This window comes from Dioscorea cayenensis, chromosome 9, assembly GCF_009730915.1.
Source record: "Dioscorea cayenensis subsp. rotundata cultivar TDr96_F1 chromosome 9, TDr96_F1_v2_PseudoChromosome.rev07_lg8_w22 25.fasta, whole genome shotgun sequence".
In the NCBI taxonomy this organism is placed as follows: Eukaryota; Viridiplantae; Streptophyta; class Magnoliopsida; order Dioscoreales; family Dioscoreaceae; genus Dioscorea; species Dioscorea cayenensis.
Genome location: NC_052479.1, coordinates 818,482 through 839,549, shown reverse-complemented (window position 1 = coordinate 839,549; position 21,068 = coordinate 818,482). Strand labels below are relative to the sequence as shown.

The 21,068-nt window shown below is 38.6% G+C and overlaps 2 protein-coding genes across 2 annotated transcripts; one reads left to right on the top strand and one right to left on the bottom strand.

Annotated features, from left to right (window-relative positions):
- The first annotated feature begins 13,504 nt into the window (after nt 1-13,504).
- On the top strand, nt 13,505-17,124 carry LOC120268812 (inositol 3-kinase). The gene is made up of 2 exons (XM_039276079.1): nt 13,505-14,592; nt 16,706-17,124. Exons 1-2 carry the CDS (start codon nt 13,564-13,566, stop codon nt 16,862-16,864), a joined length of 1,188 nt encoding a protein of 395 aa, XP_039132013.1. The 5' UTR covers nt 13,505-13,563; the 3' UTR covers nt 16,865-17,124.
- Nucleotides 17,125-18,937: 1,813 nt separating this feature from the next.
- Nucleotides 18,938-20,669, bottom strand: LOC120268813 (L-type lectin-domain containing receptor kinase IV.4). The gene has a single exon (XM_039276080.1). It carries the CDS (start codon nt 20,372-20,374, stop codon nt 19,274-19,276), a length of 1,101 nt encoding a protein of 366 aa, XP_039132014.1. The 5' UTR covers nt 20,375-20,669; the 3' UTR covers nt 18,938-19,273.
- Nucleotides 20,670-21,068: the final 399 nt, after the last annotated feature.

Below are 21,068 nucleotides of genomic sequence, written 5' to 3'. Positions count from 1 at the left end.
TTTATGAACCACACCAAAAAAAAAAAATAACAAAGAGGTAAATAGACAAATAGGAAAGAAGGAAACATATAGAAAAATCCATTGTGGGATCTCACAAGCTTAGATTTTTTTTTAACTTTATTGATCTTACTTTGGGTACTGGAAACATGAAAAAATAAATTAATTAATTTTGATAATAATTGAGATTGAAAATTATAAATGTGTTCATCCAGTTCTAATTAAATTTTCCAAATGATAGCATTAAACTAGAGGTCTCAAATGTTCTATGATTACACCTCCAAAAGTCCCACAACATATCAATGGTACTAGAAAGTTGAATGAGCTTGAAAATACGACCGAAATAGTTCCAAGTAAAGATGTTTTTTTTTTTAGAGAAGAGCTCGGAGAGCTTATTTTATTAATAAGGGGAAAAAATTACAAAGAGTTCATTAGTACAACCAAAACCAAAACAAAATAAAACAATACTCAAAAGAAATACAAGGACTCAACCAAAACAACAAAAGCTTAAAAAATAAAACCCTCGCTGCAAAAAGCTTTCATAACCCAACGCGGCAACTCACGACCCTGGAAAAATAAAGTGAGCAAATGCAAATTGGAGCCCAAGGATGCAAGCTTGTAAGCGGGTGAAGCCCAAGACTTGGGAATGAGATGTATGGAAGGACAGTTAGCCCCTTGAAGTATGGAGTTGATGCTATTAATCCAAGTCCGAAGCCTGTAGTCAGGTGTAGAGCTCTGCGAAATAATCCTGCTGGAACCTGGGCTCGTGATGAAGCAGTGCGTGAGAGATAAACCAGCATCCACAGAAACCTGAAGAGCAATGATGATCGCCTGTAGATCAGCTTCCTCAGCACTCCTTGTATGCACTGGACCAGCACCTGCCAACACCACAGAGAGATTAGAATAGACACAGTAAAAACCCACATTCCCTACCTCTGATGCCTAAATCCATTGGCTGACCACGAAAAGGAAAAGTCCATCCCTGAAAGAAAAATTGTTAAGAATCAACCGGGATCCAAATTCATCAGCATGGGCAAAGGAGAAGTCCCTTGCATGGGAGAAGGCTCGGGAGACAATGACCAAGCTAGAGACAGAAAAGCTCCTGAAAATTTTGTCACATATATTCTTCCACAAAAACCAAGCTGCAGAAGCAATGACTGCCTTAGCGAATGGAGAAAGTAAATCACAGATGAGCCATTCGCCAGAACAAAAACCCTCAGAAAAGGGATTTGGAATATTAAGCTTAGTGCAAACATGACCCCAAACAGCTTGAGCCAAATTGCATGAGTATAAGAGATGCTCAATTGATTCATGCATTAAATTACACATGGCACAAAAATTCCTGGGACTCAGATTAATGGAATAAAGATAATCATAAGTACTAACCCTTCCCTTAAAAGCTAGCCACAAGAAATGTTGGACCCGAGGAGCCACATTTAAATCCCAGATCCTCTTCCAACCCGGCCAACCATCAATCCAACAAGAAGAGCTATTAAGATACTGATATACAATAGCTGAGGTGCTTTGATTCACTGATTTAGAGGACCAAACCCAATGATTATTGCCATTAGAATCAATAACACCCAGCTTAGGAATAAAGCAGTCCAACCAATCACCAAATAACAGCCCAAGCTTGTCTAAATCCCAGGACCCATTACTACAAAAATCAGAGACAAGATTTAACTAAATAGTGGTGTCTACCATTGCTGAGAAACCTATAAAAAGATTTAACTAAAAATCTACCATTAGAGACAAGATTCCATAATTTGAGATTGTTACTATCCATAGAGGAGGTTCAAAAGCCTATTAAAGATATCAATCATGGGAGGATTAAACGCTATGCAAATGGAGATAAGATCCTTGACTATGCCCATATGGTGTTGTAAATTTCTGAAAGCCTCAGGCTATAGATTTAATTGCAGACAACTATTTACATAATGATCAAACCAAAATGAATGTGGAGGCATCAATTTTGATGGAGAAAATCACACATGTCCTGAAAAGTGGGGATGCAGATTAAAGTTTTATATAAAAAAAGGGTTTTCTTTGGGGATGCTACTAAAACAGATTCTATGTAAGGTTATTCTGGAAGTAGTTAAACTAGATGGTTTAGTTACCACATCATTGGGTACAAGTTATAATCTTTCACCAGCACTTGCGCTAAGGAGTGTGTTGTTGAAATCTTCAAGATATATGACACCTCATCCATTTTGGTCCAGAGATTTGCAAAGACGCTACCAATTAACTAGCTGACATCTAGTTTTCTCACTATCAAGTTCAAGTTATAGAAAATCTCTCCAAATTTGAATGATTAATTTACAAGCCCAATAGGGAAATTTGAAGTAGATCGGTGTGCAAATAAGGATTGAATATAAAAGAGTTAGTCCACTGTTAGAGGAGAGGAGTATGGTCTTCCGGAAGGATAACATTGACCTAATTGCAGATGATTTTCTCACCGTCTTGATGATGCGGTTGTTAGTGTAAGCCATAACCCCAATACATTGTATGAACTCTTATTATTTGGATAATTATTATGAGGCATCGTTTTATCTATTATTATTTCTGTGCATAGTTAATAAGATAAATTATCCTTGAATATTGGTTCTGCTCAAGTTATCAAATGTGTGATTTGGATAGTAAAACCTTGAAGCATAAACTAGAACAATATTATAAATGCCCCTAGTCGATTATTTTCATGGGAATGAAAATAAATTAAGACTAGTATGTCTTTCATGAGATGGCCTTGTTTTACGGGTCATAGGATATGGGATATCAATCAAGGACATAGATACATGTTAGGGAACAGTGTACCTGGATCGATCCGCTCTTGAGAACACTACATTGTTGTAAAGTCATAAGTGTTTTTCTTAAGAAATTCTTGTACTCGAATCCTTCAACCTGAAATCACTATGGATCTCGGATAAATTCTAACATGCTTTAACTTACGCCTAACGTCATTCGTAACTGAGTGGCAAGTACGGGTATGTTTAGGCATGTCGCGGTTCATGCTGAGAGACATGAGTGAAGTGAAGGGATTGTCCCTCTCTATAGAGAGAGTGAATATCACCGGCCACTTGATTAGTGAGACTGAGTTGTGTGTGGCCACACCCAAGGGAAATGATAAGAGTTATCATTTATTCGACCTAGTCAATTCACTAAGAGATCAAGAAATTAATTAGCATTAAAATAAAGGTGACTCGCTCCATGCCTTATGATAATTAAGATATTTAGTGGCAAAGAATTGTATAAGGTTGCAATAGATTTTGATAATTTTCAAAATTGACCTTCATTTAATATTAGGTAATCGTATTATCTTGTTAGAGAATAATTATGGTTTATGAGCATTAAAATTGTTTAAGTTCATTGCTAATGTTAAGTGGACCTACAAAATCGTACACTAAGATGCTGGGATCAAGGTTCAGTATTTGTTACTTATTGGACCACCTATTTAGGGTTTTGGTGAAAAACCTAAATTAGGTGGAGTGAATAGCTTATTCGGGTTGTGTCTTATTAAGTGTTAATCCAATATAATCAATTTAGTTAATTAAAATGGTTTAATTAATCAAGTAAAGAAGAGAACTAAGAAAGAAGAGAGAGAAAGAAAAGATAGAGGGATTAAGAGATTCTCTCTTAAGAAACCCTAGCAGCCACCCACTCTTCTCCCTTGGCTGTCGCTATTGGATCCCGCCGCCAGAACCCGCCGCCGCCATGCCTACAACCCCTTTTCTCTTGAATTTCGGGTGCTTGCTATTAGAACCAAGAAACTAGTATTGTTTCTTGAGGTACTAGCATACCTGCTTAATTCTTAGAGGTGATCGTGTGTACGTGATAGTAGAGGGGAGTCGCGATTTGCAGTCCCTTTCGATTTCGAGGAAACAAGGGTGCAATGAGAATCGTCATCAAAAGAAAGGTATAACTTTTAATTATCTTTTTGTATTGAATTTAATCCTAGTTCTGGCATGCACTAAGGTTTTATCATGTTTACTTGTTGTTAAAAGTTTTGTTAACCGCTGCGTTTTGGCATGTATTTTTCGCATGATAATTCCCTTGTTAGAGTAATAAGATCCCAACAGCGGCTTCTACCCAAAATGGGGACACAGAGATAAGTTATGAGAATGAGTCCATTTAACCAGTTCCTGGTCTAGATGATGGAAAATTCAGGGGCTTGATCCAGCCTAGTGGAAAATAAACATGTTTTTTTGAAAATTGATGACTAATCAATACATACTCACAAATAAGTATAGGATGAGTTTATATTCTTAAGGTCTTGATCCCGCTAGTTTTGAAAATAAATTGATCATATGTATATTGAAGGTGACACATTTTCCAAACCTCCTTAGTGGAACCCTTTTGAGCACCCCATGGATAAAAAGCGTTAGAAAAGTTATACTAAGAACATCGGCAACTAACCAAACTGAGTGTAGAGAGAGGGTCGCCCTACCTTAGTCCATAAAGACACTTGATAAATCTACTCATAGAGCCATTGATTAGAATTGATGTTTTGGAAATGCTCAAAATAGTTTGAATTCAACCTACGTAACATGTTCTAAAATTACAAGCAGTCAGAAGGTTAAATGGGAACTCCCAATCCATCATATCAAAAGCTTTGGTAAAGTCTACTTTAATGATATTGCCAAAAATCCTAAATTTTTATAAGCTAAAAACTTAATTCTTCCGATGGCTTAATATTGTCCATAATGCATTGTCTCTTAATGAAAGTAGATTGGGTGATGCCCAATATGAAGTTCAACACTTGACTAAGATGTAATATTAAGATCTTGGAAACAATTTTGGGAGATAAATCGATTAGACTAATGGGTTGAAAATTTAAAGTACATTGGGTGGCTTCCAACTTTGGGATCAGGGAAATGTTTCCCTAGTTGATTCTCTCCAATACTACAACAAATTTGAGTTATATGATTAATATTTTCAACAGATTTTTTAAATCCATGCTATAAGTCTATTTAGAAAATTTCTAATGATATAGTTTAAACTTTAAACTTTCACCATGTCAAAGCCCAATAAATATTTATTGAGTTAGCTCCAATAAAGAGACCATGAAGTAGTGGGGCTTATAAAAGGGATCCTTCTATCTTTCTTTCTAAAAACCCTAACCTAAGCACTCAGGGGAGCCGCTGCCTTGATTCTTCCTAATTTTAATGCCAATTAGGTCGTCGATGATTATGTCGAGTTACTAGCAGTAAGGTCAGAGCTGCGATTTCTCTCGCCCGAAAGATCGGCCCCCTTAGGCTCTTAACGAAGAAGATTAGAGAGTAATCATTAAGGAAGTCACTAAAGATTAGAAGGACACAAATCTACCACAAACCCTATACCAACTAAGGATTTTATGGTAGACTTAATATCGTCCCCTAATGAGATATAACATCAAAAATAGACCCTGTTGTGGCTAAAACATCAGCCTCTATAAGGTGTTTTTGTTATAGTGCAAGTTGGCACTTTACTATAAAAGTTCTTGCAATGCTTGGTGACGTTAGAAAATCATCAAGACAAGGACTTTTTCTACCCCTACCTGTCACGGCCCGACTCGCAGACCTCGGGACACAACAACCGCCGTGATAACCCGAGGAGGGACACCTCACCATTCTACCTGATGTGTTCTCCGCAAGTGCACGGGTCGCACACAAGTAATACAGTGGCACTCTGTGAGGGGCAGGGTTGTCGAATCACAGGGACTAGACTTAAAGTACTAATTTATCTACTGATGTTCAATTAAACAAATATTGGATTGGGGTTGAATTAAAGGCAAAAGGAGAGAAATGATGGTAGTGACAGGGGGATTAGGATTGAGATTTCAACAACAAAAGAGCAATGCCCCTGGATGATTCCTATGAGTTATAGCATGCTGACTTGATTCTAAAGCCTACCAGGCACATTCTATAGTTCAGGTGTGTGCTCAGAAGTAATGTTGCATTTATGGTTCTCAAATACACCAAGTTTTGCTAAGATAACTAGATTGCCTAAGCAACTGTGCAAATCAAACACATCAAGTTATGCAAACACAAGATTAAACACAAGAAACCAAAAGAACTCCGTAAGCATTAAAATCAAGTAGTCAAAAGCATACAAAACAACATATTCACATCCCAGGGCACCGTGGATGGTTAGTCCCTCATGGATGGGTGCAACGAGGAAAACAAAGATGAAGAACTAGAGAAAGAATACATGATTCCCTTCTTCTTAAGACAATTTCCCTCGCCCGAGCTCCGTATGCTAACCCCACTTCTCTTGAGCCTCCAACTCATCCTTGACCTCCGTAGAAGGTGTGGTGAAGCCTGATCTTTGCTCTCCTCAAGGTTCTCCCGGTGGAAATTAGAATCCCCGAACAAAGATGAGAGCAAACCCTAGAAATTGGATTTAAAAAAAGCTGCCTTCAAGCTCAACATGGGCTAAGCACGATCGTGCTTAGACCACCGTGTTTTCATAATTAAGGTTTTGAGTGAATAGGCTAAGTACTCATCTGGAATTTACAGTGGGAGGAAGCATGGTCGTGCTTAGACCGTGCTCCGTTTGAGCGTGATCGTGCTAGGAGCATCTAGCGCGTGCTTCCCCTGTTGAGCAGAAAATACCTCCAGCCCGAGATTTCCAAGGGGAGGAGCACGAGCTTGCTTTGACCGTGTTTGGCCTGGTAACACCTCCTTGCAAGCTTTATCACTCGGTCATCATAAGTCTAGGATATTCAGGGGGACATAGCACAATCGTGCTATGTCTGTACGGAGCTTCAACACTAAGCAATTTCTCCAATCTTCACTCGTTTGGTATCCTGATTCACTCCTAATTGCTTCAAGCTCCCCAATTCCTATATCATTAACAAATATACCCAGAAATAGCACCGAATGTATACAGAGATGTGCTAAAAGGCAAGTAAAAGCATGAATTGAGGGTAAGAAAACATGATATAAGTTGCACTCATCACTACCCTTGAGTTGCCGCAAGGCTAACACAAATCCTGGAATAACAACACTACCCAGAGTATACAAACAAAAACTCAAAGGTATGCATGGGAAGCATCAACAACATGACCTGATAAAAGAGTTTAGGGGAACTTGCTTGTCACAAATACAACAAAGTGTGCAAGAATTTAGACAAGCATACAAACTATGCGAATAGAATACCAACATGCTAGTGGATCCATCTCTTTATACAACATACTCATGTTCAAGAAATAACATACATGATACCGAAATGAACAAATGAAAGAAAGATAAGCAAGAGTATGCACAGCACTCCGCCTCGTAGTAATACCACACGATGCATAAGCATGAAAAGAAAAGAGATGTTGAGTAACTTGAGTCATTCAGTGAGTGGATTAACACAATTCTAGAAGAATATCAAAACCAGAAGAAGAAATAACAATGCCCAAGCTTTTACAATAGAAATCCAACAACTAAGAATGATACAAGTTTTACATAACATAAACATGTAGGTGAAAACCTTAACATCATAAATTATTCACTTGATTCACAACATAATAACATACAACAATATACGATCAAGTATAACCATAGAAAGCATCAAAGAAACCTTTTTCTCAAAAGAGTATTTCATCACTCAAAACTCCTGAATAATAACAATACTCGAGTTTCAAACCATAAAACATGATGCTTGTTATCAAATCAATTTTCTAAGGAATAAAATTTTGTAAGAGACTTCCCCCTCAAGAGCAATAGCTTGGCTTCACCCTTTCGTGAGAAACTACCTCTCAAGAAAGACAGCTGGGCTTCGTCCCCTCATCACAATCCAAGATAACAAAAATCTTTTACAACAAAAAAAGGGATTTATATCTCAATCAATCGATCAATGATCTGGAAAAATCTCTAAACTCTGGCCGTGGTTGAGCCTAAGTGCAAAGTTGTTAAGGTACACATGCCCCTGATGTTGACCTATCAGTCCACGGTGTGGTGACTCCAGCTTTCCAATGATATCCAATCAGGGCTCTACACTTCCACATGAATAGGGCAATAAACTTGGGTCTTCACACCCCCTCAATAGTGCAGTTGTGAGGATCGTCTATTGTAGTAGGGTAGGGCTCCGCCCCGGTCACTATCAAAATCTGTGGAAGCTCAATAACACAATAAATATATAATGAACATGCAGTCCAGATCCAGGACACCATCGAAAAACCTGGGATGAAAACCGATTCCACAAGTCTCAATGGTGAAAGCTCAACAATAGGTAAACATGCTCACAAAGATCATTTTAATTTCCCAAATCATGAACCAATAATGGCATAATACTTTTGATCAACCAACAAGATCTTTCCAAATATAAATCAAAGCCGGGAAGTTCCATCCAAATAAATTTCTTTTTGCCAGACATCAGATAGAATCAATTAATTTCCCAAAATGTAATCGTCATCAGTTCAATGGATCCCTCATCAATAAATGAATTTAATCTTCAGTTTAAGATAACATGTACATGGTAAGGTATATGATCTCCACTATATTGATGTAGTGCTATACATTACCACAGAAGAATATATGTCTAAAATCACTTCCTGACTAATGAAGAGACATATTATCCCCCTATTGTCATTTTTTTCTCATATCATCGACATCATCTCAATTTCATGCTTAACACCCATAAATATCTTACCTTAATCTATCTAACCATATCCACATGCATGATATTCACCATCTTTCCACTAATATCAAATACACACCTCAAACTTATGAACTTCAACTAGAGGTGTCAATTCGGGCCGGCGGGGCGGGCCGGCCCGCGGTCCGCCAAAACCCACCATTTGGCGGGCGGGGCGGGGCGAGCCCCGCCATTTTAGTGGCCGGCCAAATGCCAACCCAACCCGACCCACTTTGGGTTGTGGGTTGGGCCGGGCTCCACTAAAAAAATATAAAAAAAATTAAAAAAATTTTAAAAAAATAATTATATTTCATAGTTCTCACATATTTATTTTTTTATTTTTGACATAATCTTTGCCACAATACACAAAAAAATATTAACAAAATCCAAAAAAACTAATTGCAAAAGAAAAAACGCTCAATTACTATTAAAAAAATCATCAATTCATCAATATTACCTTAATCCTATTAAATTTGTAAAGTTTAACAAAAATTTAAAAAAATCAAAAATGTTAAAAAAATCAATATCTTTCGCGATAGAAACCCCTTTAGAAACATGTATTTATCTTTTCTAACTTTGTAATTAATTTAATAATTTTTTTATTTTTTTAAAAATATAATTTTTTTAAATTAAGGGTGGCGGGACTAGCCCACGCAACCCATGGGCCCGCCTCGCCCCAACCCAGCGGCCAGCGGGTTGGTCCCGCTTTTGACCCGCCTCCAAACGGGTCTATATAATGCCAACCCAACCCACTTATTTTAGTTGGTGGGGCGGGCCGGCCCGGCGGGCTTGGCCCAAATTGACAGCTCTAACTTCAACTCAGCAATAATTATGTTTGTTAACATACATCCTTTAGATTATTACAACATCCAACTATATTCAAGTTATATGCATTTATTCATAATTCCATTCCTCAAAACTTTGGCAATTCTACATTACAAGAGTAATTAAATCATTCGTAGTTCACATGCAGTGCTAAGCAAGTTCAAATTGAACCATCACAATCCAAATTCATAACAAGATATTCCAAGAGCTTAAGACGTACATCATACCCAAGTTATTCTCCTCACATCTATAGTCTATAGCGACCAAATTACGCCATTTTAAACCAAATGTCAATTTAGAATACGATAAAACCAGGAAAACAATTTTATCAAACAAATAAAACTTTAAGATACTCAATTAGAACCTTGTATTCAACATAACCAACTCACAAACTTAGGCGAGAAACGACCCCAAGAAAATTAATTCTCCGCTGGCTCTTTGCCTCGAGCTGAGATCTCACCTCCTAGCCCAAGTAAACACACAAAGAACAAACAAGAATTAAACAAGGCAAACCAAGAAAACAAAGAAACAAGTAGGATTTGCTAGTGCTACATTAACTCCGAAAAACAAGCAAGAAGAAGGTTCAAGGACTAGATCGAAGCTATTCAATACAATCCAAACATTCCTCTCAAGTTCAAACCATAATAAACATGAAGAAGAACAAGGATTAAGCTCTTATTTAAACTTACAAACAAACCCTAGCTCCATTCATTCAACAAAGAAGAAGGAAGGAGAGAATGAGAGCTTACCTTGAGCAAAGAATGGATTGATCGGAAAGCACCACAAGCAAGGCCAAAAGATCAAGTAAGCCAAATCCTAAACCTCCAAGAAATGACAAAAGATGAGAGGGGGAGATAACGGGAGAGTTAGGGAGAAGAAACCCAAGAAAAAGGCATTAAAACTGGCTTAAAAGGCACTTTACGCGCGTGTGCTGCTTGGTGTGCGACCCGCACACCCCACAGCCTGGGGTGTGCGACCTCCTGTGCAGCTGCACAGGAAGCCGCACTGGGGCTATGTAGCCTGTGCATAGCCTGTACACGCTCTGTGCGGCTTGTGCATAGCCCATACATCTTCAAAACTTCAGAAATCACACTCCAAAGAGCCCGACAAGACACCCCAAGCAACAAGAACTTGACTAAACATCGAGTTAACACACAAGAAAAGACCAAAATACACCACTCTACACAAGAAAGAAACCCGAAATACCACACTAACTCTAGTATAGCTTTTTATATTTCATCTTGGATGGAGGGGGTTTTCAAGGTGAAAAGGTCAACTCTGGGTATAGATGCTAACTGTTTGGATTAATTAAACTTGAGCAAAGGTTGACATTTAGATCCAAATCACCAATAGAAACAAGTAGTAAAACCTTCCCAATGTTATATTTTTCTTTTATTATGATAGCTTTCTACCTGATACGAGGTATATGATTCTGGTTACTACGATCATAGCTACTATGTGGAAGAACTTTGTATTTTACATCACCTTCTTTCATCCGTTGCTTCCGGTATATTTCTTGTTGTTGTAGTAAGGGGTTAGGCACCAATCGCAACTCAGATTCCTGTGATTGTTCCTTAAAGGTAAGCCTTGAAGATTCTTTGGTTGTGTCTAACTTCTCTACCTCTTGAAGAATGGCTAGCTTGCGTAATTTGATAGGGCCAAAACAAAACTTGGATGATTGATGCATGAGTTGGGTTAAATTTTTTGGGTGAAACAAATGTATCACACTTGTCTAGAGGACTCTCTTACCACAAATCATAGATTAGCTAACTAAATTTTTCTACCAAGCATTAAGAAGGTTCAGACATGAAAGGATGCAATCTAAAGACATAATTGTCAGACTTTAGCCAAATTAGGATGTTGTCTAAGCTGACTCTGGGTAGATATTGGTGGACATTATGATGAAAGCACAACCACTTTAGGTTGACAAGAAAATGATCCAACTTTACCCAAATAAGGTTAGTTTAACTATTAGTCAAGGTGAATATTTGGCAAAATACTAGTGGTTTAGGTAAGTTTAGGCCACGAATGAGTTATTGAGCATAGTATATGTCTTCCAGAAAAAGAATGCCACTATTCTTAGCATAAATTAAAAACATAACATTGAAGTCTCAGTAGATTACTCAATGGAGTGTATTTTGATAATTACATGCTCATATCTCATTGAATTCCAACTTGAGGTGTTTAGAGTCTTGGTCATAATCCGAGGTGTTCAACTATTTATATTTGTTAAATATGTTAATAAATTCCACAATTAGACAAAGGTGCCTGAGTGAATCATGGCCCCTTTAAGAAGCATTACATTAGGTGACTTTTCTCCAATGAAAGAGGGACATGCCATCACTATTACCCCAATAATCTTGGACATGTGATCAGAGTGAGTAATCTGTATCTTGCCTAGCACATGGTAAGACTCTTTGGTTTGTCCGGATTTTCCCTACTGACTTGTAGTCCCTCATGAGCAGGTGAAGTGGGTAAGATCAGTGGTGAGGTCTCTCAAGGTTGCTGAGAGAGTTTATGACCTTTATAGCATGATCAAAGTTCACTATTATTGGCTGAGGTAGAGGAAATCCTATGGTTGCATCGATGAATGGTTCTACTACTGTAGGAGATCTAGGTGCAGAGTGTCACCAAATTCCATTCTTGCTTTGCCTTTCGATTCCTTTGAGACCTTGTGAGTATAATGAGGTTTGTTTTGATGAGTATGGTAGGCAAGTTACGCAAGTACCTCGACCACATCAGCAGCCGGAAAAAGTATCTTTGTGGAGTGTATTTATCCAAGGTGTTGTGGTAGATCATAATTGGATCTCAAGAGTTGACTGGAAGGATGCCATACTTTTTTTAACCTACACTTATTTTTGACCGGTTTCTCCTAGACTGGCAGCAGACAATTGACGTCGATGACGTGCATAAACATCTCAAGCAGGTAAACAAGTGCTTGCATTTTGAGTCATGATAATTGGTCTTAAGTAGCGGGGCAAACTAGTTAAATACTAGGCATAAAATATGCCTTGTGTTCAAGTTTGAAAATGCCTTCCTCGAGCTGGTGGTGAAACACCATTCCCTTCGGTGATTTCCTTTGGCCAGCGATATTTTTGAAATTTCTATTGATCATCTCAAGGGATTTGCCTAAAATGCCCTCAAACATATTCCTATGTTGTTGTTTAATTTTTTTTAGTAACATCAAGAAGAGTTTTTCATCATAATCTTTTTTTAAATATATATTTTTTAAATATTATTGGTTTTTATTCCAAGTTCTTCAGCGAGATTTTCCATTAATGGATTTGTACAACAATTTTTTTTTAATTATATCGTGCCTGATAAATCAAAAGATATTTTATAATTTCAAAAATAAATTATCACTTCCGTGGCAAGCCATTAGCAGAAGGGCGAGGCTAGGGGTGTAAATGAGCCAAGCTACTCGTGAGCTACTCGAGATCAGCTCGGTCAATGCTCGAATCCGATTTGATTTTTCACTAGCCGAGCCGAGCTCGAGCCCAAACATACTCAGCTCGTGAGGCTCGCAAACCTAAACGAACTTATATATATAATATTAAATTATTTATATATTAATTATAAAAATATATAATTATATAACTATATTAAATTGCTTAAATTATACATATATTATTCTAACTCGAGCTTAAACTCGCCGAGCTCGAGCTACTTGAGATTTTTAGAGAGCCGAGCTCGAGCACAAAAAAAAATGGCTCGAACAAGCTTGAGCACAAAAAAAAAAATGGCTCAAACAAGCTCGAGCCTTCGAATAATGTATTCGAGCCGAGCTCGAGCCTAGTGATACTCGGCTCGGCTCGTTTACAGCCCTAGGCGAGGTGAGGTGTTGGAACGGTACATGGCTTCTGATAGAGGTGTCTGTTTGGCTGCCACATCACACTGCAACTTGGAGGGTGGCATTGATTCATTTTAATTTTGGACGGAAGAAATGCAAGTCAAGAGGTCGAGTCTGAACAAAAAAAGGTGATTCGAAATTGATATTTTTTGTTTTCTCGTTTTTGTTTTATGTCAGATGTATATCTAACATATAAAGAATAAGGAGGGGAACGAGTCGAGGGAGGGAGGGAGGGAGAGAGATCGGGTGGTATCAGTGTCATACTACCGGTGGGGAATCTTATTTTTGGAATAATGGGAACTGAGGAGGAGACGACTACGCTATTCCAATCCGTCTCTCCTCTTCCGTCCCCTCTGAATTCAAGATCATCAGCTTCATCGTCCTTATCTTCGACCGAGATCGATCTACAAAACCATCAGCATCAGGACAAAGATGATGATGATGATGATGATGATGATGGTGATCCCGGGCCATGCTTTTTGGTCGTTGGGAATTACTGCCATGATGTTCTGTTCCGAGACGGTGTGGTGGTCGGGGAGGGTCTCGGTGGGGCCGCCTCCTTCGTTTCCAATGTATTCAATTCCCTCTTTGCTTCTTCTTCTCATCTCTTCCACTCCTGTTACGTCTCCAAGGTCGGCACTGATTTCGCTTACACCCATACCCTCCCCGGACGCCACCCTCCGCTCGTCTCCCCCACCGCCGCCACAACCCTCTTCCACGGCCACTTCCCTTCTCTCGCTAGTGCCGACCTAGCTGATCGCGTCCTCAAGCGCGTGCACTCTTGCGATCCTATCCTCCCTTCCGACCTCCCCTCCTCTAAATTCCGCTTTGGCCTAGCCGTTGGGGTCGGAGGGGAGATCCCTCCCCTCACCCTGGCTCGCTTGCTCGATCTATGCGCGTTAGTCTTTGTGGACGCCCAATCACTAATCCGCACCTTCGATCCCTCAGACGGCACCGTCGGGCTCATCCCGCTCAAGGACAGTGAGTTCTCCAGCCTGGTCTCGCGGATTGGGTTCCTTAAGGTCTCTGCAGAAGAGGCTCCTTTCCTGGATATCGACGAGGCCCGTAAGTGGTGCTGCGTCATCCTTACACAAGGCAAGGACGGGTGTAGCCTCTTCTGGAAGGATGGTCATTCACAGGTCTTGCCTTTCCCCACCGTCCAGATCGATCCTACTGGCGCAGGAGACAGCTTCTTGGGGGCATTTGTCGCTGGCCTTGCCATGGGCTTGGGGGTTCAAGAATCTGCTCTTCTAGGCAATTTCTTTGGCTCGCTCACCGTTGGTCAGATTGGCATTCCCAAGTTCGACCAACAGATGATGCAGGTTTGGACATCTAGATTGTATCTCTGTGTGTATTTTTTTTTTCTCTATCATCAATATCTTCATCATCATCGTTATCATCATCATCATCATCATTATCCATTTATGCTTCAATTTTTGGTACACATTGGCATCATGGTGATGCCCTGTGTACATTAAACAATTGTTGCTATTGTTTAACAGCACATAATTCTTCTTGTTGTTCCAAAATGCAACTTCTGGTATAAGGCTTACTGTCATGCACTGGGGTGAATCACACAGTACATATTGGATAGATATGTTTGGCTAATTGGCATATGTATCAAAGTCCACATATTAGAACCTGTGTTTGAGGAATTTCATAGCTGTGCAAAACACAAAGTTTAGACTCACATCTGACTTTGGATAAATAGGGGAGGTACTTTGGGGCATGCCCAAGAGAGTAGGCCCAATAGGAGATAAGATGGATATATTCTTTACTTGTGCTGCATGATCTCTTTGTACCCAAATCATTGAGCTAATATACTTTAGCTTTGTCTAGATACCTTCGGCTTGCAAAGTCAGGACCAAGGACGGTCCTTCTCTTTGTCTAGATATACTACTCTCCATCTAAATCTCTATGGAGAATTTTGTTTAGATTAAGAAGAAAGAATCTTTTTGCATTCATGAAAGAGAATGCTTCATTTGATTCTAAATTATAAGAATATAATGCAGAATTCTTCTAGATCCATTTGAACGCATATTTTCACAATTGGCTGACTACTATGGATGCTAAGACAATATATTTGTCATCCTCTGCTTTGCTCGCTGTGGAAACTAAAAATGAAAATCAATGCTTATCTTTAGCAATAATAGGAAAATTAAAGTAAGATCGCAAACCACTAGTTTTAAGCCCTCCTTCATTGGGCATCAGGAGTTTAAACAGGTGATGAGCCTGTATATTTTTCTTTTGACAAATGGTGATTGTCTTTGATTTGATGAGTGTATTTACTAAGCTATTTATTCAAAAGGCAAACTAATATAGGAAGGCTGGTAATGTTCTATTAGTTGTGAAGGGAAAGTGTATTGTTGTGGATGAATGTCTAACAAAACACACCCCATAAAGATCATCTAGCTAATGTCTTTTTTAGCCAAAAACGTGTTAGACGCACCCCATAAAGATCATCTAGCTACATCTTTTTTAGCCAAAAACGTAGCAGGATTGATCTCAAATCTGAATCTTTATATAGTCTTCATACAGGAATTATTTTATTGTTGATTAAATTAGATAGTATGTAAATATTTCTTGTTATCAGAGGTTTTCATTTATGTACTTATAGTCCACGTAGCATTAATCTTCTCCGAGGTCGTATGTCTAGACTCCTGTGCTATTATTATTATTATTATTATTATTATTATTATTATTATTATTATTTTCTCTCTTATTTATTTATTTTTTTTATAATCCAGTCGGTTCTTTCATTTTGCTTTGAAAATATCTTCGTCTGAACAGTGTAATCTTACGTCTCCTTGTGCTTGCACATGTGCATCCATACCTGCACTTCCCAACTAGCTGAGAAATGGGATCTTGCTGTGTCTGCAATGCTAGGTAGATAAAATCAACTACTGATTAGCCATTGGTATTATTGCATATCTCTCATGCTCTATGAGAGATAGAAAAATGGTTTTGGTTTGTATGGCGTGGCACACTTATATTGTTTCATTGGGTTGTCTTTAATTAAGAGACTATTCCTTGTTAAATTAATTGTTGGTATGCTTTCTCTGGAAGAACGAGGTGGGGGTTTCTTTGTAGAATCTATAATGGTGCAGTTGGTTGTTGATGTAGCTTAAGTGAAAGACTGGCAGAACTCTACTGGTCCTCCTCATTTTTCCTACTATCTATCTTCATAAAACAAATTTCGTCCTCTAGCTTCTTCTTCCTGTTCAAAAGAGATCTTCTTCTGATCTCAACAAGTAATTTGTTCTGTTTTATACCAATGGTTTGTTTAGTTTTTATTCCCCATCAAACTTATGATTGAATGCTTTTCTTTACTAATTAGAGGACCTCTGATCATTCTATCATATTAACCATTTAGCAATGCTAAGATTTGTCCTTATTCTCGGGGGCTTGACATTTTTTTGTGTTCATTTCTGTTAGAAAATCAAGCAAGAGTTGGAGAGAAATGCAACTTCAAATGATGGCCTGTGTGGCAGAAATGACGCACCTAAATTTCAGAAGTCACTTATGCATGAAGAGCTCCGAGCGTTCCTCTTGGAAGTTGCTAGGTTACAGAACACAGACGGTGCAACCTACTAAAATGATGGCTGGGATGAGTGTTAGCATAAAGCCATGAGCTGATTTTGCTTATGAAGTAGCCTGCCCTGGTAGGAGATCGGGCAAACAGCTCCGGAATAACTTCCACTAATTATACATTGAAATCTCTCCTAGCATTGTCATTTTTTTTAGAGTACATGTGGACTTTTTTGAAACCACACATTGCGGATGGAGAAAAGAAAGATCCTTGTCATATGATGCGTGTTACTCTTCTGAAATCCCTTGTTAATCCCGTTTCCATACTTTCTTCCACGTCGTTGGTTGGCATATGCTCTAGGCCAATAATAGGCCACACAAATTTTGCCAAGGAAATAAGGATTCCATTGTCGTAAGTATATATTACTATGCGTTTGTTTATAGTATGTATATGTATATCTTATATGCATGTGTTTATGTATACTGTAGATATCTCAGGGGATTTTATTATTATTTTTACAACAGCCATTTATCATTATATAATGGTATGATGTTTTTATTAAAAGTGTCAAAAATATAACTTTTTTTTTAAAAAAATTTATATAATCATTGATCAAGACAACGTGCGGTTACTCAGAACAACTACTAGAGAGAGCTTTTTATATGAGAATGAGAGGTTGAAGGATAAGAGCAAGTTTTTTTTAGTGAGTAATTAACTTTGATCTTATTTTAGTTGAGCATTTAACTTTCAATTTGTATCAAAATGAGTATTAAATTTTAATTTCATTTTTCCGGCGGGACAATTGGGGATTTCACGTCATAAAATCCACCGAAAATCCTCATTTACCCCACCGGAGAATGAAATTAAAAATTAATGCTCATTTTGATACAAATTGAAAGTTAGTGTTCAAACTGAAATAAAACCAACGTTACGTACTCACTAAAAAAATTTACCCGATTAGATGATTTGTACGATAAATATTTTTTAACATTTCAATACTGATAAAACTATTATGATTTTTTTTTCTTTATAAACACCCTTGAACGACGTGGCAGTGAACCCTTGAATGACTAGACCACCATGTTGTTTCAAAATTAAATTTTCAAGAAGCCCCCTCCTTATTCACAATATTTTCATTAATTCTCTTCATCAAAATCTCTTTTATATCTAGAATATTATCATAAAAAAACCTTGTGTCGTTTAAACGAATTATCATAAAATCCCTGAACTATATTCACCTTTATCAAAATGAATAAACACATTAAGCCCAGCCAAAATTACAATGAACTCAGCATAAAGTCATAACTTCAAAAGGTCTATGATAGTTAATAACTGGTTTATCCACACTGTCAAAATAAAAATACTCAAGATAATGATATCTAAAAACACCCTTTGATGAGGAAAAGAAAGATCCCTTAAAGAAATAGTGCCTTCTACAACTGCGGATCAAGCTGGCACCATATTCTCTTTTGCATGAGTTCTTATCTATCAAATGAGCATTCCTGCCACTAGAATGAGTCCGGCATGCCACACAGCCGCCTATCTTCTATGTTGTGAGAGTTAATACATCAATCATTTCTATGCAATTGTTCGATATATCCTGAAGAGGTACACTGAGATGTGAAGCAGTCATACTCTGATAATTTTAAAAAGAAATTGTTTCAATGATCAATTCTGGCAACAAGAACACGATCAACAGCTATTCTCGACTTCGATAATAAAAAATTGCTCTTCTTCCAACAATACACTTGGCAGATATCATAATACTGGTCTGAGAGCACTGGCAAACCAAGTATATATGCACAATAACACAGCAGCCAAACCTCAAGGTCCAATTGAAGAGCCAAGCAATGATCGTTGGTTATCAAACAAAACAGCTTATCAATCAAATTCAAGATGCATTCGAAGAGCTCATTCTTCACGTTTGACAAATTATTAAGGATGATGCCATCAACACACCTCAATTCCATTGATACTCTTAATAAGGCAAGGCAAGATCATAGAATACTGAATTAAAAAGTCATAAACAAGACAACCGTGATAGCTCCATGCCTCAATAACAACTCATAAAGCGAACAGTTCCTTTTCCCATATGATAGAATAAGGAATATCAAAATAGAAGTTAAGTAGAGACAAACTGCCAACATAAATGTGGGGAATCATATTAAATTGTGCAGTGATAGGATACATACATGTCTTTCCATAAACATAACTTCCAGAGTGAGAGGAGAGGAGAAAAAAAAAAACACTTGAGACTAAACTCCAACAAGAGATTGCACTCAGAATTGCAACGAGCGTAATAACATACACCCGAATTCAGTTGATGGAAAGGGCGGCCTTTGAGGAGGTTTGCAACAAATGCTACTCTTTCCATCAGATTCACAACATGAAAAATATAAAGTGGGACAACATGAAAAATATAAAGTGGGACAAGATGTGGAGAAATGTACATGGCAAACCTTAATACAGCACACCTACTGGGAAGCTTCTCCTCCTCCCTTTACACCCTTGGCATCTTCCAGCACTAGCACCTTTTCATATCCAAACTCAATGGAATGCACATCCTCCAAGGGCGCTACCTGCTGCTTATCCACAATAGCAGCGCGTATTAACATCAAGGTGAGCATCACCAAGGCCCCAAAGGCAAAACTTAACACCACTGCTGTGACGAGTCTCCATTTACCACTAGTTCTTCTGAGTTGAATGAAAGTCCCATTCCCATTCCCATTCCCATCCTTCGATCGCACAAGCACTGACTGAGGATTCAGAGGTTCTGAATGCATCATGTAAGGTGCTCCATTTATACTTGTGAAGCTCCAAGAATAGAGACAAGTTGGCAAAGCAAAACCACCAGAAGAAGAATTTATATTGTTATCAATACCCACAAACATTACGTCCCTCTGCAGCATGTCTGAAAGATCAATGGGACAAGAAGATACGGATGAGTTAAGTGGCCGCAGCTCCCCAGATTTGGCCACCCAAACTTGCACCCTCTTGAAATCTCCGTCATAATCAATCCAAGACTGCAACTTTTCACCAACATCATCCAGGACCAGATTGACATAGGAAAAATTAGTGCTTTCAGTATAGGCTTGACTAGCAACAACAATTTGGACGTGGTATTGAGATTTGGATTCAAGTGGCACCATTTGAAAGGTGATTGTGAGGGCAGTGAGCAAGAAAAGAGCATCCCCATTTCGTCCATCCCTGGGTCCATCAGGAACATGGGAGGAGGAGGGGGAGGGGTAGGGTGTCACAAAGAAGACTAGATCGTGACTTGGCGATGGAAAAGAGAAGGTAAAGTTGGTGGAGAAGGCGGGTTTTTGCCCCTGAAATTTGATGGGTTTGCCGTACAATATCCGAGCTCCTGTCATTTGGATGGAGGAGCCATCACTGGAGACATGGGCGTTGCCGGAGAGGCTAATCTCCGAATCCGCGCTGAAATTGCTCTCGTGGAATCGCCCAATGGAGAAGGAGAAGGAGGGCACCCTAGGGTAGCACCCAGAAACGAAGAAGAAGAAGAAGATGGCGAGAAGGAAGGAAAAGTACCTGCAGATAATGAGGGAGGCCGCCATCCCGGCTGTGGAGACTTAGAATACGACTTCTCTTTGCTTACTGGACATGTTACTAGAATGCTAGGGTTGGGGATGGAGCTCGGGCTCCTCCTCTGTTAGAATGGGGAAGCAACTAGCAACTAGCAACTAGCAAGAGCTCTCCAAGCATTCATTATTCACTATTCTGGATATTGAACTGCTAGATCTCATCTCATTGTAATGGTTGTAAATATGATTAATGTGGCTAGGGTTTGGGTTGGGATGGTGGGTGGAGCCTTTGTCTCTCTTCAGAGGCTCCAGCGCTGGTATTGAGAAGCAAAAATCCGACTGACAGAGCTGCAAAGTTGACTCACGACAGCGAATTAAAGAAATTGTAAAGTAAAAACAGTAAAATGGATACCAAGAGAGAGCGCACCACCAACCAAAGGCCTTGTGTGTGACAACTGGGTGTGGCCCCTGGGCCTGAGCTTCTTTCTCCTCCCATTTTTTAAAACGAGGTGCTCGCAAAAGAAAGGCGCACTTGCATACCATCACTTTAACTTTAACCCAGACCAATGAGTCAATGACCAATGTCCAATGACAATTCTTTAATATTTATCATTATCACCTTTAGATATTACTATTTCCTGGTATTATTATTAATACCAGGAAAGGAAATAGTATAATTCTTTTATATATATATATATAAAGAAGAGTTGTACTAGTGGGCTTTGGG